The sequence below is a fragment of the Pipistrellus hanaki genome, assembly GCF_964339955.1.
Source record: "Pipistrellus hanaki genome assembly, chromosome: 14".
NCBI classification, from domain to species: domain Eukaryota; kingdom Metazoa; phylum Chordata; class Mammalia; order Chiroptera; family Vespertilionidae; genus Pipistrellus; species Pipistrellus hanaki.
The window spans coordinates 53,947,926-53,966,359 of NC_140516.1; the positions used below are offsets into that span (position 1 = coordinate 53,947,926).

At 67.0% G+C, this 18,434-nt stretch overlaps 1 protein-coding gene across 1 annotated transcript in view; it reads left to right on the plus strand.

The window, feature by feature from the left end:
* Positions 1–10,216: 10,216 nt before the first annotated feature.
* Positions 10,217–18,434, plus strand: part of FGFR2 (fibroblast growth factor receptor 2) — a gene marked incomplete at its 3' end in the record, with an annotated part of 55,326 nt that continues 47,108 nt past the window's right edge. The window contains exons 1-2 of the mRNA XM_084904404.1: positions 10,217–10,647; positions 15,018–15,272. Of these exons, the coding sequence (XP_084760530.1) occupies positions 15,110–15,272 (163 nt within the window). The 5' untranslated portion in view covers positions 10,217–10,647; positions 15,018–15,109. The remainder of the gene's footprint in view (positions 10,648–15,017; positions 15,273–18,434) is intronic.

Sequence of the window (18,434 nt, forward strand, 5' to 3'; positions counted from 1 at the left end):
CTCTCTCATTGATGTTTCTCTCTCGCTCCCTCTCCCTTCCTCCCTGACATCAATAACACACATTTAAACAGAAAGAGCGTGTTGGCTGCCGGTGAACAGCCTGGGGTGGGGCCAGGTGCACGGGGAAACCGGGGGGCCGCAGTGCCCGCCGGGAGGGAACGCCGGGGGGCCGCGGTGCCCGCCGGGAGGGAAAGCCAGGGGCCCGCGGTGCCCGCCGGGAGGGAAAGCCGGGGGCCCGCGGTGCCCGCCGGGAGGGAACGCCGGGGGGCCGCATTGCCCACTGGGAGGGACGGAGCAGGGTCGCGGGGACCAGGGGGGCACGGAGACGGGGTCAGGGGGGAGGGTGGCTGCAGGCCGGGGCTGGTGGACGTGGGGAGGGGCCTGGCGGTGAGGATACAGGTGAGATGGCGCCTGTGGATCCCGGAGCCGCGGGGAGTGACTGGGAGCCGCTGGGGGCCACTGGGAGTCACTGGGGGTCATGGGGAGCTGCCGTCGGCGCCCCCTCTCCTCGCAGACGGGCCGCGGGTGGGTCCTGCCCTGAGACGTCTCTCCCCGCACAGAGGGCAGAGCCGTGCTGTCTGCGCTGGTGCCCGGAGCGCACTGTCCCGACCCGGAGCCTGGAGCCCGCATGGGGCCACATGACGCCCGGCCTCGGCTCCTGGGGGGCGGGCGGGGGGCGGGCAGGCTTGTCCTGGGCACAGAGGAGGCATTGAGGGCCGTGGCCGCCTGGGGAGGCGGGGACCGGGCTGGGCTGGCACCGCTGCCCCTGCTTCTCTGGGCCTCAGGCCCATCTTCCTCCCCCTCCTCCCCCTCTTCCCTCCGCTCTTCCCCCCTCCCCCTCCTCCCGCCTTGCCCCTTCCTCTTCTCTCCCTTCCCTGTCACCCTGTCATGTGCCCCCTCCTCCCCCAGAGCCCTGAGCCCTCAGCCTAGCTCCTCTCTGGCTGGTACCCCACCCTGCACCCTGCAACCTGGTCTGCTTCCTGCTCCCTTCCCCTCCTCACACCTACGGGTTCCTGAGCCCCAGCCGCTCCTGTCCCTGCTGGCGGGTGGACCTGTGAACGGCGGGCGGGCTGGCGGGCGGCTTGGCCAAGGGCTTGTTCCCTGAACCCCGTTTTCCGGCTGACCCTTCTCCTCGGGGCCATACCCGCTGGGCAGCTGACCTCACATCCCTCTCCTGCCCTCTGGGCACTGCCAGGCTCTCCTCGCTCTGACCCGGGCTTCGGGGAGGAGGGGCATGTCCCGTGGCTGTGGGGCTGCCCAGCTCCCCTCAGGCGGAGCCCCCCCACACACTTCCGGGGTGACCAGCTGTCTGACAAGCTAGTTCTTGGAAGGCTGTGACTCAGGTTTTCTGGAGCTTCTGCGTTTTATATGATTTTGTTTGTTTGTTTTAAAGATTGTTTTTATTGATGTCAGAAAGGAAGGGAGAGAGAGAGAGACACACACACACACACACACACATCAGTGATGAGAGAGAATCCTGGATCGGCTGCCTCCTGCACTCCCCACACTGGTCTGTGCCCTGACCGGGAATCGAACCCTGACCTCCTGGCTCCTAGGTGGATGCTCAGCCCCTGAGCCCACCGGCTGGGCGAGCGTCTGTGTTCTAAAGGGCCGCCCAGGGGACCGCCACGCCTGGTCCCAAAAGAGTGGCCCTTTGCCCTCTGGGGCCCTGCTCAGAGGGGCTGTGCCTCCACGGGCGCCACGGGCCAGGCGGTGACACGGACGGACAGAGGCCCAGGCCCAGGCCCGGGATGTGGCCGAGGCCCAGGGCACTGTCTCAGCCTCCGGCCTCCGGCGCTGGGCCGTCACCGGGGTGTCCACAGGGGGCGCCGCTCCGCCCTCGGCCTGTGGCTCCCTGAGGCTCCATGGACACGTTCACGGCCCCGCGTGAAGCATCGATGGTTCGCCCAGTGCCACGCGGGGAGGCCTGGCACCCGGGGTGCATGCAGGCACACGGGGGGCACACACGGGGCACATGCAGGCACACGGGGCACATGGGGCACATGCAGGCACATGGGGGGCACACTCGGGCACATGGGCACATGTGGGCACACATGCAGGCACACACGGGCACACGCGTGGGCACACTTGGGCACACACGAGGGCACACACGCGGGCACGCCCAGACCGGAGCCCGCGGGGAAGGAGCCCCAGTGAGGGAACAGGAGCTCAGCCAGGCGCCAGTGAGCTGGGTGTGCTGGGCGGGCAGGTCCCAGCTTGAGGACTGAGGGCTCTTATCCTCCCGATGGGTCAGGTTCCCAGAGGAAGCCAGGCGCCCTCCTCCTGCCTTAAAGAGACAGCACAGCCTTTCAGGTGTGGCCGATGCTCCCCAGGGGGCGGGGGCGGGGGTGGGGGTGGGGACCTCGCTTGCCCTCTCCCTTCCCTGAAACAATGAAAAAAATAATACTTTTAAGAAGCTGTTTCCGGCCCCTCCACCCGTCCCCTGCTCTTCCCGGGAATTGCTCACCTGCCGTCTAGGGCCAGGGTCCTGGGCCAGCTCAGAGGGCTGCTGGGTGGCCTCTGCAGCTGTGGGGGGGAGGGGAGGAGTCAGGCGGATGCGAGGATGACTGAGCCCCCCCTCCCCCCGGCTCCGTGCCCACCGCGTGGACCTGGGTCTGTGGCAGAACCGCACCCTGACGGCTCACGTCACCGAGGCCATCACCGAGGCCGCGGTCACGGACACGGACACGGCACGCGGTGTCACGGCACGGGTGTCGGCGACGTGCCTGGGGCCGGGCTGGGAGGTGCGGCAGGAAGAGGGTTCGCCATCTGACCCCCCCACCCCCGGGGGACGGGAGCAGGGGTTCGCCTCAGCGGGGCGTCTGTTGGCATGGGGCACCCCCAAAGTCAGGAGGAGGAAGGACGTGGCCAGCCGGACGGTGGGTGTCAGGCCTCCGCCCAGCCCCCAGCCCTGAAGGGAATGGCGCTGCCCTGTGTCCTGACCTGGTGCCCCAGCCAGTGGTCCCCCTGCCAGTCCGACATCACCCCGGCTGTGGTGTGACTGACACACACCACCGCCCCACGGCTGCTGCGGGCCCACAGCGCGCACACCGGGGTCTGGGGCACCTTCAGAACCCGCCCAAGGTGGAGTGTCTTCTCCAACCCCACCCGTGGCCCCTGGGGCGGGTGAAACCTGGCTGCAGCCTGCCCGGTGAGCTCACTGGTTAGAGCACATGTGTCAAACACAAGGCCCGCGGGCCAAATCCAGCCCGCCAGGCCTTGCAATGTGGCCCGCACCGCGCTGTCATCACTGCACTCCGCTGTCAGTTTATGACATTGTCAGTTTATGACTGTTCAGTAAACCATTCGGCCCTCGATTTAGGCTGGATTTTAGATTTTGGCCCCTTTTCTGATTGAGTTCGACACCCCTAGGTTAGAGCGTCGGCCCTCAGTCTCAGGTTCGATTCTGGTCGAGGGCATGCACCTGGGTTGCAGGCTCATCCCCAGCTGTGGGTGGGCTGCATGTGGGAGGCAACCAACCATGCGTGTGTCTCTCTCCCATGTTTCTCTCTCCGTGTGTCCCCATCCCCCGTACCCCCTTCCCCCCTCCCATTCTCCCTAAAAACCAATGGAAAGACATCCCCAGGGGAGGATTCACAAAGAAAGCAACGGCGCAACGGCGCCCAGCGGAGAACGCTTCCCCTAGAGCCACCGGCTCCTGCCGCCTCGTCACCCACGTTCACGCCCCAGGCAGTGCGGCTCCGGGCCCCGGGCCCTGTCCTCCCTCTGGCACTGAGGCCGGAGCAGGGCGGTGGGCAGATGCCTGGCTGAGGTGCCTCCGATCGGGGGGAAAAGGGGACCCCAGGGGGACCCCAGTGAAGTCTGTCTTTTCCCGTGCCCCTCTCGACCTCGCCCGCTGTCGGCTGAGCAGGGCCAGCGCCCCAGACACTGGTGGCCTGCGGTGGGCATGGGCGAGGCCTGGTGGTCTGGGCTGGAGGCTGCGGGCGAGTGGGGGGCGGGGGGAGGGGGGAAGGGAGGCAGGGAGGGGGAGCGGGGTGGTGTGGACCGGAGGTTCTGCCCGGCGACCCCTCCCCGCCCCGCCAGGAGTGTTTCCTCCGAGTGGAGCCTCGGGGGCCGTAAACCGGGTTACCAAGCAGCTGAGAGGCCAGCAGCTCAGCTCGGCCTCGCTGAAGACTCAAACATCACCGCGGCTGTTTATTTTTCTAACGTTTCTGAGCGAGTGTGTGTTTCTGCTCGTGCAGAGATGGCAGCCCTGGAGGACGAGGTTTATTTATCCACAGATGCCCATCGCATAAACAGCTGGGGCGCCTCCCCAGGCGGCCTCGGCTCTCAGGGCTGCCCCCCCCCCCCCAGCTCTGCCCTCGCCAAGGCCTCTGGCGACTGATGCCCTTGGAAGGGGCTGCACGCCGGACCGGGACCAGGTCTCCATCCATCGCAGGAGGGGCCGTGTCCAGAGCCCTGGCTGGTGCCTCTTCAAGGTCACTTCAATGTCTTCATTGAACAGACCGCACGGGTCTGTCCCAGACCGAGCTGGACGCCAGCGACAAAAAACGGGCTGGCCTGGCCCCGGGGGCCCCTCGCTGGCCGAGGTCCAAGCCTGGGCCCTGCCGGGGCGGGGCGGGGGGGGGGGGGTAGGAGCTCCCTCTGGGGCATCTTTCCACCCCAGTGACTGCTGCCTCTTCCGCTCCCGGTGCCCCTCCTCTGGGCACTGCTCTCCTCCGCCGGCCGCTGCTTCCGGAAACCAGCGAGGTCAGGATAGTCGAGTGTCATTTTTTAAAATATATACCTTTATTGGCTTCAGAGAGGAAGGGAGAGGGAGAGAGAGAAACACCAGTGATGAGAGAGCACCCGGACCGCTGCCGCCTGCGCCCCTCCCCCTGGGGACCGAGCCGGCAGCCCGGCCTGTGCCCTGACCGGGAATTGCGCCGAGGTCTCCTGGTTCATAGGCCAAAGTTCAACCCCTGAGCCCCGCCGGCCGCGCAAGGTCCCTCCGAGTGAAGAGCGTGGGGAGGCTCGAGGGCAGAGCTGGTGAGCAGAGAGGAGGGGCCGGGAGCCTCAGGTGCAGTCAGCAGGGCCGGGAAGTTTACCCAGAGCAGCGGTGTGGGACGTCACAGGAGCATGAACTGCGTGTCCCATGCCGGGCGCTCATGTCTCAGGCACCGGGCAGGCGGCGGGCCTGTGGTCTTTATCCTCCCCTGAGGCCCGTTGTCCCCAGCCCCCATCTCCTTGCATCTTGTCCCCATCCTGGCTTGTGGGGTGCTCAGGTTTAGAGGCATCGCAGTCCGCCTGCCTGGGACTTGCCCCAGCCACCTGCCTGCGGGCGGGTTCCCACCGGCGGAGGGCTGCCCGACGGAACATGGACCACGTGGTGCCGTCTGAACTCCAGGTAAACCTGGATAATTAAAAAAAATATTAATTTTTTTACAGGGCAGAAGGGAGAGGGATAGAGAGTTAGAAACATCAATGAGAGAGAAATATCCATCAGCTGCCTCCTGTACACCCCTACTGGGGATGTGCCCGCAGCCAAGGTACATGCCCTTGACCGGAATCGAACCCGGGACCTTTCAGTCCACAGGCTGATGCTCCGAGCAGCCGAGCTTGGCGAGCGCCGGGTCCTGCGGCGGATGCGGCGGAATGAGGCTCATCCCTGCCCAGCCTGGCGGGGGTCCCCCAGCGGCGGGTCCCCCAGGCGGCCCCGCGCTCCAGGGGCCTCCGCCGGCTCCCGGGCTCCTGTGCGCGCGCCGCCGCCGGCCACACGGGGGCGCTGGTGCCCGCCGCCCCGCGCGGAGCGAGGACAAAGGGAGCGGGACCGGGCCTGAGCCACCTGCTCGGGGGCCTCCCAGGCACCGGCCGGAGGAGCCGGGTCCGTGCGGAGAGCGCCCCCCCACGGCCCGGGGCGGGTACGGGCAGGGGACCCGAGGTGCCTGGATGTGGGTTTACGACGTCCGCGCCCCGGCTCCCCCGGTCCGCAGAGGCGTCCGCCTCCCCTCCGGCTTATGAACCGGAGCTTCGCTTCCCTTTGGACAAAGAGCCCCCCCCCCACACACACACACCCCGGGACGGTGACACGGACACCAGGGGAGGCGCACCCCGTGGGGTCGGGCCCGCGGACACCCGTCAGCCCAGCCGGGGGCTCCTGGTCTCCAACCTCCGACTCCACCACACCCTCCTCTGCAGCCCCCTCCCCACACCCCGACCAGGACACCGATCAGGACCCCCAGGAGGCCCAGTGGCCGCCTCCGTCCACCAGCAGGTGTCTGTCCGGCAGGAGGCAGCTCAGGGCACCGCCCGGATGGACCAGCCGGGCGGCCAGGCCCGCGTGCAGACAGGCAGACAGGTCAGCTTCCTGGGCCTTACAGGGCAGGGGTTCCCCCTGAACCCTTGGCCCCGGATGGCCGCCCAAGGCCAGTGTCCACGGGCTGCCCACGGGCACGGCCGCCTGTGCCCAGGCCTTCCCTTCTCCCAAGGGGTTGGAACCTGGGGCCACAGGAACTCCCACGGAGACCGGGCCTGCACCCACTGTGCTTTCTGTCCAGCCGCCAGCAGATGCCGTGGAGGGGGAGCGGGCAGGGGCCAGGGGTGGCACAGACACCTCATCTTCGACGAGAACGAGCCCAGGGCGGTGCGGCTCGGTGGGTAGAGCGCACCGGGGCAGTGGGCACCAGTGGCCGTTTGCACGACTCGGGCCCCCTGCCCAGGCCCAGGCTCACATCAGGGGGGTCTCCTGTGGGCACTCAGGGCCTGTCAGCTGGGGCGGAGTGGGGGGGGACGGGGCTCAGCAGCGAATGGCTGAGACTCCATTAAACCCGGGTCTGTGATGGCATCAGGGGGTTCTAGGAGCTTCCCCGAACCCCTCAGTGCTCCCAGCGGTCCTGGAGGAGGGATAGGAAGGACTATCAGACTCGCAGGAAGCACCTTCTCCCTCTTTCATCACTCCTGTGCTGAGGGGGGCGTCCAGCAGGAAAGGCTGCAGACCTCCATCCACTCTGTGACCCTCAGGTCCGGACGGGCACCCGGAGCACAGGGACGGCTCAGAGAGCCCCGGTCACCGGCGGAGGCCACACAGCCCTGGAGGGGCCAGAGCCACGCCCGGCCCGCGGCACAGGGTTGTGGGCCTCTCGGGAGGCCGACTCTGGCTCCAGGCGCTGGTGTGTGCTCAGGACGAGGCTGTGCCCCGTGACTTTGCTTCAGTGAAGCACCATCCGCTCCCTGAAGGGGGGACAGAGCTGTGGGGGGCCCAGCCCTCCCCTCACGGGCGCCCAGGACCCTGGGACTGTCCCGCGCCCTCTCTCAGAGGCTCCTCCTCCCCCTGCACATCGCTGAGACCTCGCTTTCAGCCTGAACAGCCCGGGCTGCCGGGCTCAGGCCACATTGCAGGGCTCATTAGCACTTAATTAGCTTTTATTCCTCCAACTTCTCTGCAGGCCGAGGACCAGCCAGCGCTGGAAACAGTTCTTAAAGGAGAAGTTCCAGTCCCTGAGGGGAGAGGCAGCGACCACCCCTCCCTTCCCCCCTCCCCAGAGCCATGGGCTGGGGGTGCAATGTGTATTGGGGGGGGCGGGGAGCTGGGCCACGGCGTTCTGCTGTCTCACTGTTTTTTATTATTACTTTTTTATTGAAATTTTGGGGGTGACACTGCTTGGCAAAATTTTAAAAAAACTTTTATTGGGCCCTTTTTACAGAGTCCCCCCCCCCCCCCCGGGACCCTCACTTTTCTCCGGCCACGGACGTGCCATCCTCCCTAGAGTGAAAAATGAGAACGGGTCCGGGGCCTTTTGGGGGAATTAAAAAAAAAGGTGATACGCAGGGCATTTTGTAAAGGGGAAAATCGGGAAGAAAAGGGTCCTGGCGGGGGGTGGAGGCTCCTGAATGCCGCCTTGTCTGGCGGCCCTGGGCCGGCTCAGCTCCAACTGTCACCTCCCATTCTTGCCAGCGTTTCTGCCCTCTCCGATCGGAGCTATTTACCTATTCACGCCGCGGAGGCGCTCATTAATAGGCTTATTAGCACCACCATTCACCCCGGCCATTGACACAGGGTCCCAGCCGGAGGAGGGGAGAGAAGAAGCTGTAAAGAGATTATGTCCTCATTCAGGAGCCGGCCTGGGAGTGCTCGGAGGTCCTCCACGCCGAAATGCGAGGACAGAATTAGTTCTGTGTTGTTGTGTTTTTTTTTCTCTCTCTCCAAATTCCAAACATGCTTCTCCTTTTCTCAGGGCCGAAGCCCTCTCTGCGGTGGGGTTCGCGCCCCACGCCCGGACCCGTGCGTCCCCGTGAGGAGTGAGCCTGCCCGGAGGACCTCGCTGTTTGTCACGTCCAGGCCAATCGATCCGGGAGGCTGGGCGCGGGGTCCGGCTTCCTCCCGGTAATTTATGTGGGAACGTCTCTCGGCGTCCTCAGCGGCTGATGGATGTGCCGGCCGGGACGGAGCGGGTCGGTCCGGTGCCCGCGGACCCGGCGGGCAGACACGCAGCTCCCTCTGTGACCTCGAGGCTGAGCGCTGGGGAAGCATTGGCGCCTGAGTCCCAGCCGGTGGGAGCCGGTGGCTGGGGGCCGTCAGTGAAAAGGTCCGGGACTGACTCCGGTGAGAAGACGTGGCCCCACACCCATCCCTCCCCCAAACAGGCAGGCCGGCCATTTTGCTGGAGAATCAGGCTGTCCCTGGCAGGGGTGCTGTCACATTTCCAAAATACAACGTCCTGCCGGTTTGCGTGAAGCACGGCAGTGGGTCTGAGACGCCTGGCTTTTCAGTCATTTGCATGAGCAGTTGTCTGTGGTGTCCTGTGAGGAAGAGAGGTTTCGGGCCTTAGCCGGTGTTGCTCAGTGGATAGAGCGTTGGCCTGCGGACTGAGGGGTCCCGGGTTCGATTCCGGTGAAGGGCATGCACCTTGGTTGTGGGCACATCCCCAGTAGGGGGTGTGCAAGAGGCAGCTGGTCGATATTTCAAACTCTATCCCTCTCTCCCTCTCTGTAAGAAAATCAATAAAAATATATATAAAAAGAAAGAAAGAAAGAAAGAAAGAAAGAAAGAAAGAAAGAAAGAAAGAAAGAAAGAAAGAAGAGAGGTTTCAGGCCATGAGGCACCTTGAAGGCGTTATGGACGGGGGGATGCTGGGGACCCACGTCGCCTGCGTCTCTGAATGCGGGGAAGGCCCTTTTCCAGTCCAGTTGGGTCTCACTCCCCGCGACCCCTTGCCCCTTTAGGCCTCAAAAGCTGCCGACGCAGTTCTGGGTCTCATGAGGCTTTTGGAGGAAAAGCCTCAAAGGATTGTAGCTCCACTTCAGCCTGGACGCAGCATGGCTGCACGGTGCGGGTGAGCGAGGAGAGGGGGGAGGACAGGGACTGAAATCAGTGACTGAGGGTGGCCCAGGCGCACGAGAAGGCTGACGCTGTGCTCCCAGCAGGGGGCGTGCAGGAGGCGGCCCACCGTGTGGCCGCAGCACATCAATGCTCCTCTCTCTCGCCTTTCCTCTCTCTCTCAAAATCAATTAAAACTCTTGGAAAAATCACCCCATACGATACACGGGGAAATGTGACCAGTGACAGCTCGGCAGTCCGAGGAGGAACCGGATCTCGCAGCCGAAGAGTCTCGGACAGAGGGGAGCGGACCCGTTGAGGGTGACAGGGCTGTGTGAGGCGGGATCCAGTCTAATATCTCTGCAATCTCTGCATTAATTCAGAAGTAAAGGACCAAACACCGCCCCGTGGCTGCAGGCTTTGCCCTTTTCTGAGGGATCATACTCACAGGCTCCGCCAGGACCAGCTGCGTGCCCCCCACTTTCCCCATCAGAACCGGGACCTGACTCCGGGGCGGGGGGCAGGGAGGGACCCCCCGCGGGGCCTCTGTGAGCCCGCCGCTGCCTCCGCGGCTGCTGTTCGCGGACGGACACGCCGCGTCCCGCAGACCGGCCCCGGGGCCCCTCCCGCCCCGCGCGGCGTGCGCCCCGGGCTCCCCGCGGGGATGCCCCTCCCGCCCGCGCGGCCGTGCGCCCGGTCCGGAGGGGGGGCGGGTGCCGTCCGGGGTTCTCTGGCTTAAAAGGCGACCACGAACCGCAGCGCCGGCGCAGCTCCGGTCAGGCCGGCCCGGGTGGACGGGACCGCGGGGCCCCGTCCCGCCGCGGGCGCCCTCCTCCGGCCGCTGGGGCCCGGGCCGCGGCGCGGGCGGCGCTGATTGGCGGAGCGGCGCCCCGTCCGGGAAGCGGCTCGGGTTTCAGGGGCGGGGCCGGGGCGGGAGGGGCGGGGCCGGGCGGGAGGGGCGGGGCCGGGCGGGCGGGCGGCGGGGAGCGGGCGCGGGCAGCGCAGAGCCGATCGGCGGGCGAAGGCGGCGGGTGCGGGTCCTCGAGCGGCGGGTGCGGAGCGCGGAGCCGGGCGCCGAGGGGTCTGCGCGGCGAGGGCGCCGGCGCAGCGTCTGCTCCCGGGCCGGCGGGGTCCGTGCCCCCGGGCCGCTCCCCGCTCCCCGGGCCGCGCTGCGAGCGGAGTTGGGGGCCGCCCGCCCTTTCCCCCGCCCGCTCCCCGCGCCCCGCTCCGGGCGCCGCGGCATGCCCGCCCCCCGCCGCCCCGGGCGCGCGTGAAGCCGGAGCCTGGAGGGCCGGGACCCGCGCTCCTGCTGGACTTCCCCGGACCCCGTCCCGCCTCCGTCCCGCCCACGGGGCCCGGGCGCCGGACCGGGCGGAGCGCTGCCATTCAAGGTAATCGCCGCGCGGGCGCCGGAGCCGCGCCAGGGGAGGTGGGCGCGGGGCCGGGGGCACGGGCGCTGGGATTCGGGGGGCGCTGCCGCCGCCGCCTCTGTCACCCCGCGGGCGCGACCCTCGGACCCGGAGCCGGCGGGGAGGCCGGGCCGCCCGCAGGGGCTCAGCCGCAGGTCCGCGCTCTGAGGGTATCTCCGGGTCCCTGGTTCCAAGGCCGGGGGCGCCTGCCCCGTCCCTCCGGGCCCGGCGGTGTGTGTGTGGGGCTTCCCCGGGAACCCGGGAGGAGCGGCTGGGGGCGGGGGGACCTGGGCCCGGCGCTTCGGTTCTGCGACTTCGGAGCCGCCTCCCGGGGCCGGGGGGCGACTGCGCCTCCGCTCTGCGTCCCGGCGGCGCCCACAGCGCCGGGTCCCCACTGCGCTCCCCCGGCGCCGGCACCACCACCTGCGGGGTCCGGCCCGGCCACAGGCTCCCCCCTCCCCGCGCTCGGCGCCCCGCGCACCCCTCCCCGCGCCCCGCGCTCCCCTCCCCGCGTCCCCCGCACCCCCTCCCCGCGCCCCGCGCCCCCCCTCCCCGCGCCCCGCGCTCCCCTCCCCGCGCCCCGCGCACCCTCCCCGCGTCCCCCGCACCCCCTCCCCGCGCCCCGCGCACCCTCCCCGCGTCCCCCGCACCCCCTCCCCGCGCCCCGCGCACCCTCCCCGCGCCCCGCGCACCCTCCCCGCGCCCCCCGCACCCTCCCCGCGCCCCCCGCACCCTCCCCGCGCCCCCGCACCCCCTCCCCGCGCCCCCCGCACCCTCCCCGCGCCCTCCGCACCCCCTCCCCGCGCCCCCCGCACCCTCCCCGCGCCCCCCGCACCCTCCCCGCGCCCCCCGAACCCCCTCCCCCGCGCCCCGCGCACCCTCCCCGCGCCCCGCGCCCGCGCCCGCGCCGTCCTCCCCGGAGTCCGTCCACCTGCCCTCGGAGCTGACCGCCGTCCACCCGGGCCCCGCTCTGCTGCGGAAACCTCAGCATCTCAAACCCCATTGTGCCGGGGCCCCAAATCCCTCACTCTCCGGCGGCTCATTTTCATGTGAAAAGCCCGGTTAGTGTGAAAGGAGCGCAATCAGCGCCTCTGCTCCAGGAATGCCCATTAAAATGCACATTTCTGAGCGGGCGCGGGAGCCGGGAGAACAGGACCTCCAGGCCCACGGGGGCCAGAGACGCTGCCCGACCCTGGTGCCCTCGGGTCCCGGGGCTCTGCGTCCGGTACCGCCCACAGGCGCTAGGGAGCGGGTGGGGGCCCGGCCAGCCCTTGTTTAGTATTTTTTGAGTTTTCGGGTTTTTTGAGGAATCATCCCACTGCCCCATCCCATGTGACCCCTGGATAGAGACCTCCCCGCTCAGGGCTGGGCGAAGGGCAGTGCCAGGGAGGCTGGGCCTGGCACCCCTCCCCCAGGGCACCCCTCCCCGGGCACCCCTCCCTTAGGGGACCCCTCCCCCGGGGACCCCTTCCCCGGGCACAGTTCCCCGGGCACCCCTCTCCCGGGGCTCCCCTCCCCCAGGCACCCCTCCCGGGGCACCCCTCCCCTGGGCACCCTCCCCCGGGCACCCCTCCCCCGGGCACCCCTCCCCCAGGCACCCCTCCCCCAGGCACCCCTCCCCGGGCACCCCTCCCGCTGGCACGGCTCCCCGGGCACCCCTCCCCCGGGGCACCCCTCCCCCGGGCACCCCTCCCCTGGGCACCCCTCCCCCAGGCACCCCTCCCCCAGGCACCCCTCCCCCGGGCACAGCTCCTTCTCCTGATAGAAACCCCAGAACAAAGCGCCCTGGGGCTCAGGGTCAGGCGGACGGACTTACGGACAGAGCTCCGCGGGGTGGGAGCTCCTGAGGGGGTCCCCGCGCCCCGCACCCTCGCCTTCCTGGGGTTCTGGGGTTGGGGGATGTCCTGGTTCTGGAGGGGCCCATATGGACCCATAGGGAGCACCCCAGCGGTCTCCCTGGCCCCGGCCTGCCCCGGGTGGGCGAGGACCAGGAGGCCGGTGGTCACCAGAGCCGTCCATCACGGTGACACTCCCGCCCCCGAGAGGGGCTCCCTTTCAAGGGAGATAAACATGCTTTCACTGCGGCCTGGACTCCAGGAGGATTATGGTGCTGGAGGCAGGAGGCCGATTGTGGCTGCCGCGGCCTGCTGGGCCTGTGTTCCCACACCGGCCGGACCCCGCGTGCCCTCCGGCCCCCCATTCCCGCGTCCCCTGCGGCAGGAGCTGAGCAGACCTGCTGCCTGGTCCTCCGCCTCCGGGCTGCGCTCAGTGAGGGGACCAGGTGGGTGGGGGCTGCCGGGCGGGGACCTGGGCTGGATCGGTTTCTGGTTCAGGCTCGGCGGGTGGACGAGTGGCCGGGACGGAGCCGTGGTCACTGCTCCCTCCGCGCTCAGAGCGAGGAGCCCCCCGGGCCGTGGCCGGTGGCAGGCGAGGGCCGCCAGGTGAGGCCGGGGGCCGCGGGCGTCTGCCCGGATCGGAGGCTGTGGGTGTTGTGGGGCAGGGCATTCCCATGCTTCTCTGAGCGATCGGTGAGGACTATGTGCCTTACCGCCCACGTGTGTGTACACAGAGACGAATTATCGTTTGAGGCGATTAACGTTAAGAGGAAGGAAAAGGTTGAGGGGAAATCCTGCAAGCTATTTGCAAACACACACACACACACACATACACACACACTCACATGTGCATACACACATGCACACATGCAGACACATTCTCACAGTCACACACGTACACACACTCACACACATGCACACACAGAGACTCACAGGCTCACACACATGTACACACTCACATTCATACACGCACACGCATACACACACTCATACAAACTCTCACACATGCACACACATACACATACACACTCTCACACACAATCTTATATCACACACTCATACACACGCGCGCGCACACACACACACACACACACACACACACGCTCACTCGTGCTGGGAACCGCACGTCTCCGGGCTGTGTCTGGAGCGGGTGCTCTCCCGGGTGGGAGTGCCCTTCCTCATGTGTTAACCTCCGGCCGCGGCCCCGGGAGCCGTGTCTCTGCAGCCGCGCTGGGGCGGCCGGCGTGTGGAAGTCCAGTCAGAATGTGAGCCATCGCGTGGGTGTGCAGAGAGCATGGGTCTCAGGGGTTTTATATTAAACCCCAGGCCCTGCCACCCCAGGCTTATAAAGCCTGGCTCACTCCTGGCGCACAGAGCCTGGTTGTTGTGATCAGATTCGCTGAGCTCTGTGCGATCAGCTCTGTGCCGGGGGGTCTGGCCGTGGGGGAAGTTAAGCTCGGAACACTCCCTCCGCCTGGGATCAGCTGGGAGAACCCAGTGGGAGCTAAGTACCCGGCACAGACTCTGCTCCGAAATGGCAGCCGGCAGGGAGCCTCCTGCACGCTCTCGGCCCGGCCACGACCGTGACAGCCGCTTACGTACCGCCATCGTCATCGGTAACCCTTGCGCTGTGCATCCGGGCTCGGCCGGTGTCACCCGCCGGGGAGGGACTCGTTTGCCGGGCCGGGATGCCCGGTCCCGGAGATGGGATCTGGCCGTGCCGCGCTGTAGATCCGCGGCGTTGAGTGTGCTGTATCGCGGTTCCTGCCCCGTGAGCGGCTGTGGCGACAGGCTGGGGCCGCTGCTGCGTCTGAACACGAACCTTGACATGGCGGACGGGCGGGGGCTTTGGAGTGTCCCCAGATTCTTTCTGCGGCGAGCACCCCCTCGGAGCTGGCACCGAGGAAATAACTCCCCACAACCACCTCCGGGTTCAGTTCTTTTCCCCCTTAAATATGTTTATTGATGTCAGAGGGGAAAGGAGAGGGGGAGAGAGAGACAGAAGCATCCCTGATGAGAGAGAATCTCGGACCAGCTGCCTCCTGCACCCCCTGCACTGGGGATCCAGCCCCCAGCCCGGGCCTGTGCTCGGACCGGGAATCGAACCGTGACCTCCTGGTTTCCAGGTGGACGCTCAAGCCCCTGAGCGGAGCGGGCCGGGCAGGATCCCGTTTTCTCACGCCCGCCCGCCCCGCCAGGAGAGCTCGGGGGCGGTCAGGTTCACGGCGTGTTCACCGGCGTGCCATGTTGCCCTGGACGCTGAGGTCACGTGGCTCCTGCTTGCTTTCCCGGGGGGAGGCGATGCCAGACAGGAGATGGGCTGCGGCACGCAGGTCTGCGTCCTGGGGCCGCCCGCCCGCCCGGGGCTCCGTCCCCTCGGAGTACGCCTTCCCCCAGACCGCCCCCCGGGGCCGTGCACCTGCCGGGGAGGCGCTGGGGCCCTGGGCGCGGCGGGGAGGCGTGTGCAGAGGCCGGAGGGGCGCAGGAGCGCGCACTGACCCCCTCTCTCTCCTCCAGGGGCTGCAGCCCCCGCGGCGGGACCCCCGGGGCCGTGTCTCCTGAGCCGCAGGCCGAGCGCCGCCGGCCCATGCCGCAGGGCCGGTGAGCAGATGGGACTGCCGTCCACGCGGGGATGCGGACGAGGACGGGGCCCCGGCTCCACGGCCCTGGCCCGCTGGGGCTGCCTCGGCTGCCTGCTGGCGGTCACCATGGCGACCCTGGCGCTGGCCCGGCCCTCCAGTCTGGTCCAGGACACCACGCTGGAGCCGGAAGGTGAGTGTCGTCATTCCGGGCGCCGGGCGGAGGGGGTTTGTCCGGGGAAGGGGCCCCGGGGCCGAGGCGGGCCCAGAACCCCCATCCGTGCTTGCGTCTGAGGCCGGGGCGTCTGTGCCGTTGGCGTCCGGGTTACGAGAGGTTAAAGACGAGGCTGGAGAGGAATCTGAGGGCCAGGGAGCCGTCTCCTCTCCCCAGGTCAGAGGTCAGGGGAGAAGGCACAGGCCCGGCTGCGGGCGCAGAGGTGCGGGCTCTGGTTCGGGGGGAGGACTGGGGTGTTTGTGCGGTGCGAGTGGCTGGTGCTCACCTGCCCCCAGCTCCCATGAGAGCCGGGCTGGGCCGGGCCGGGGCCCTCCTGCCTGCCGCACCCAGAGCTCCCGCCCGGCCTTCTCGCCGGGAGCCTTGCTCCGACGTGCAGCGGCCGCCGGTGGAGCTGCGGTTGGTGGACGGTGCCAGCGTCTGAAACGCTGACACTTTGTTTTCATTGTCTGAGAGCAGAAGCCGCTCCGAGCGCAGCCGCAGGGCTGGCCGTGGTGGGTTTCCTTAGCCGCTGACGCTCACCACGCGGACGCTCCTGGCACAGCACCCCGAGTCGGTGGGTCTGAGCTGAGGCCCCTGGCACCCGCCCCGGGAGACCTCCAGGGCCGCGGGGCGGGGCTGCGTCGGGGCTGCGCCGTGGCCTGCGTGGCATTGGAAGGCCGGTGAGCAAAGGCGGAGGCGGCTGCTCGGCCGGGCAGGACGGACCCTCTTCGGCGGCGGCCTCACCTCTGCCCGGTGCAGCCTGGAAATCTGTCATGGGCCGGGAATATCGGCCGCCCAGCCGTTTTTCGGGGGGAAATCTGAGAACAGAGCGGCAGATCCCGGCTCTCATCGCCGCCCCATGAACCTGCGTGCGGAAGCCCATCTGCTGCCCTCAGTCCGGGGCCGGGGGGCGTGGGCTGGGGGCCGGGGGGCGGGGGCCGGGTGCTGGGGGCCGGGGGCAGGGGCTGGGGCCAGGGCCAGGGCGGCCGGGGTCAGCCAGGCTCTGGGAAAGCCCTGAGTGGGACAGCCGTCCAGGACAGGGCGGGGGAGCTGTGCTCCTGTCCGAGGTGGGGTGCTGAGTGAGGCCCCCCACCAGCCCCCACATGAGGTGGCAGAGAGAAGGGCGCACCCCTCTCTAGCATGGAGGAACCGGGTGACCCCGAGTGAACAGGTGTGAGGGCTGCGGCCTCCAGGCTGGGGGAAGTGACTCTGGTAAGAGTTGGTGTCCCAGCCCTGGCTGGTGTGGCTCAGGGGATAGAGCGTTGGCCTGTGGACTGGAGGGTCCGGGTTCAATTCCAGTCAAGGGCACATGCAGAGTTACGAGCTCCATCTCTAGAAGGGGGCCTGCAGGAGGCAGCCAATCAATGATTTCTCTCTCATCATTGATGGCTCTCGCTCTCTCTCTCTCTCTCTCTCCTCCCTTCCTCTCTGAAATCAATAAAAATATATTTTAAAAAAGAGTTGGTGTCCCAGGTTGTAGCCAGGACACCCATGGGACCGCCTCCTCACAACACCATCAGGAATGCAATTCGCAATGGTGATGCTTTAAAAAAATTGATTTTAGAGCTCAGCCAGCGTGGCTCAGGGGTTGAGCATCGACCTATGAACCAGAAGGTCAGGGTTCGATTCCTGGTCAGGGCACAAGCCTGATTTGTGGGTTCGATCCCTCGTAGGGGGCTTGTAGGAGGCAGCTGATAGATGATTCTCTCTTGCCATTGATGCTTCTCTCTCCCTCTACCTTCCCCCCCTGAAATCAATAAAAATATATTTGAAAAATAAATAAGTAAAAGTTGACTTGGGAAAAAGAGGGGGAAATGTCCATTTGTTGTTCCATTGGCTCAGGCATTCACTGTTTGCTTCTTGCATGGGCCCAGCCTGCGCTCGAACCCGGAACCTTGCTGTGTTGGGATGATGCTCTAACTGGCTGAGCCAGCCATCCAGCTGGGGCCGCGCTGATGTGTTTTGAGAGGGCCCGAGAGGCTGCGGCTGCTGAACGCCAGGCCTGCACGCCTTTAATTCTGCCGATAATTAAATCGGATGTCTCCCTAATTGCCGGGGTCCCCGCAGTGCGGGGCTCAGCGCACACACAGGCCGCGGAGCTGGGGCTGCCGGCTGGTGCACCCAGCGGCGGCCCGCGGTGGGGAAAACTGTCCTTCTTCATTTAGACCCTCTGGCAGCTTCACGGGGAGTTTATTCCAACATAAAACGTGAAATGGCCCTGGAGGACTCCTTGTATCGCATTGAATTATTGAAGGAAGTTTAGAGAGAGAGAGAGAGAAAGAGAGAGAGAGAGAGAGCGCGCGTGTGTGTGCGCGCGCACGCTGGGAGTGTGTGTGTGTACTCGCCGTGTGTGTGTGTGTGTGTGTGTGTGTGTGTACATGCCGGGTGTGTGAGTGTGTGTGTGTGTGTGTGTGTGTACTCGCCGTGTGTGTGTGTGTGTGTGTGTGTACATGCCGGGTGTGTGAGTGTGTGTGTGTGTGTGTGTGTACTGGCCGTGTGTGTGTGTGTGTGTACTCGCCCGGAGGAGGAGGGGGGCGGAGGGGAGGCCTGGGCAGGGCCGGGCCCCTGTGGGTCCTGGTGCACCAGTTTGTATCCAATATGTGCTGTTGGGAGCCGGCTTTCCCCACCTGGAACCCGAGGGGGAGGGGAGGTCCGGGAATGCCCTCAAACTGGGGTCCCGGGGCGCCAATGTCCCTGTGTGCTCGGGGTTCACAGTGTCTGTGAGCTGTGTCCGGGGTGACGAGGGGTTAAAAGAGGGAGAGCTGTAGTGGGAGGGGTGACCCCCGCAGGACCCCTGGGTCTCAGGTTCCCTCTCTGTGTCCGAGGGTTCGATCCGATGACCTTGGGGGCCGTTTGTGAAGGTCGGAGGGCAGTAGCCTCAGAAGCCTTCGGGTGGCTTGCTTCGAAAGGTGCTAGGGCCCTGGCTGGCGTGCTCAGCGGTTAGAGCGTCATCCGGAACACCAAGGGGTTGTGGGTTCGATTCCCAGTCAAGGGCTCGCACTGTGGCTGCAGGTTCCATCCCTGGTTGGTATGCTTGTAGGCGGCAACCATTCCCCCACACCTCCTCTTTCCTCCCCCCTCCCCTTTTTTGTCCCTCTCTCCCTCCCTCCCAAAAAAGGTGGCTGGAGCATAAAGAGCAGT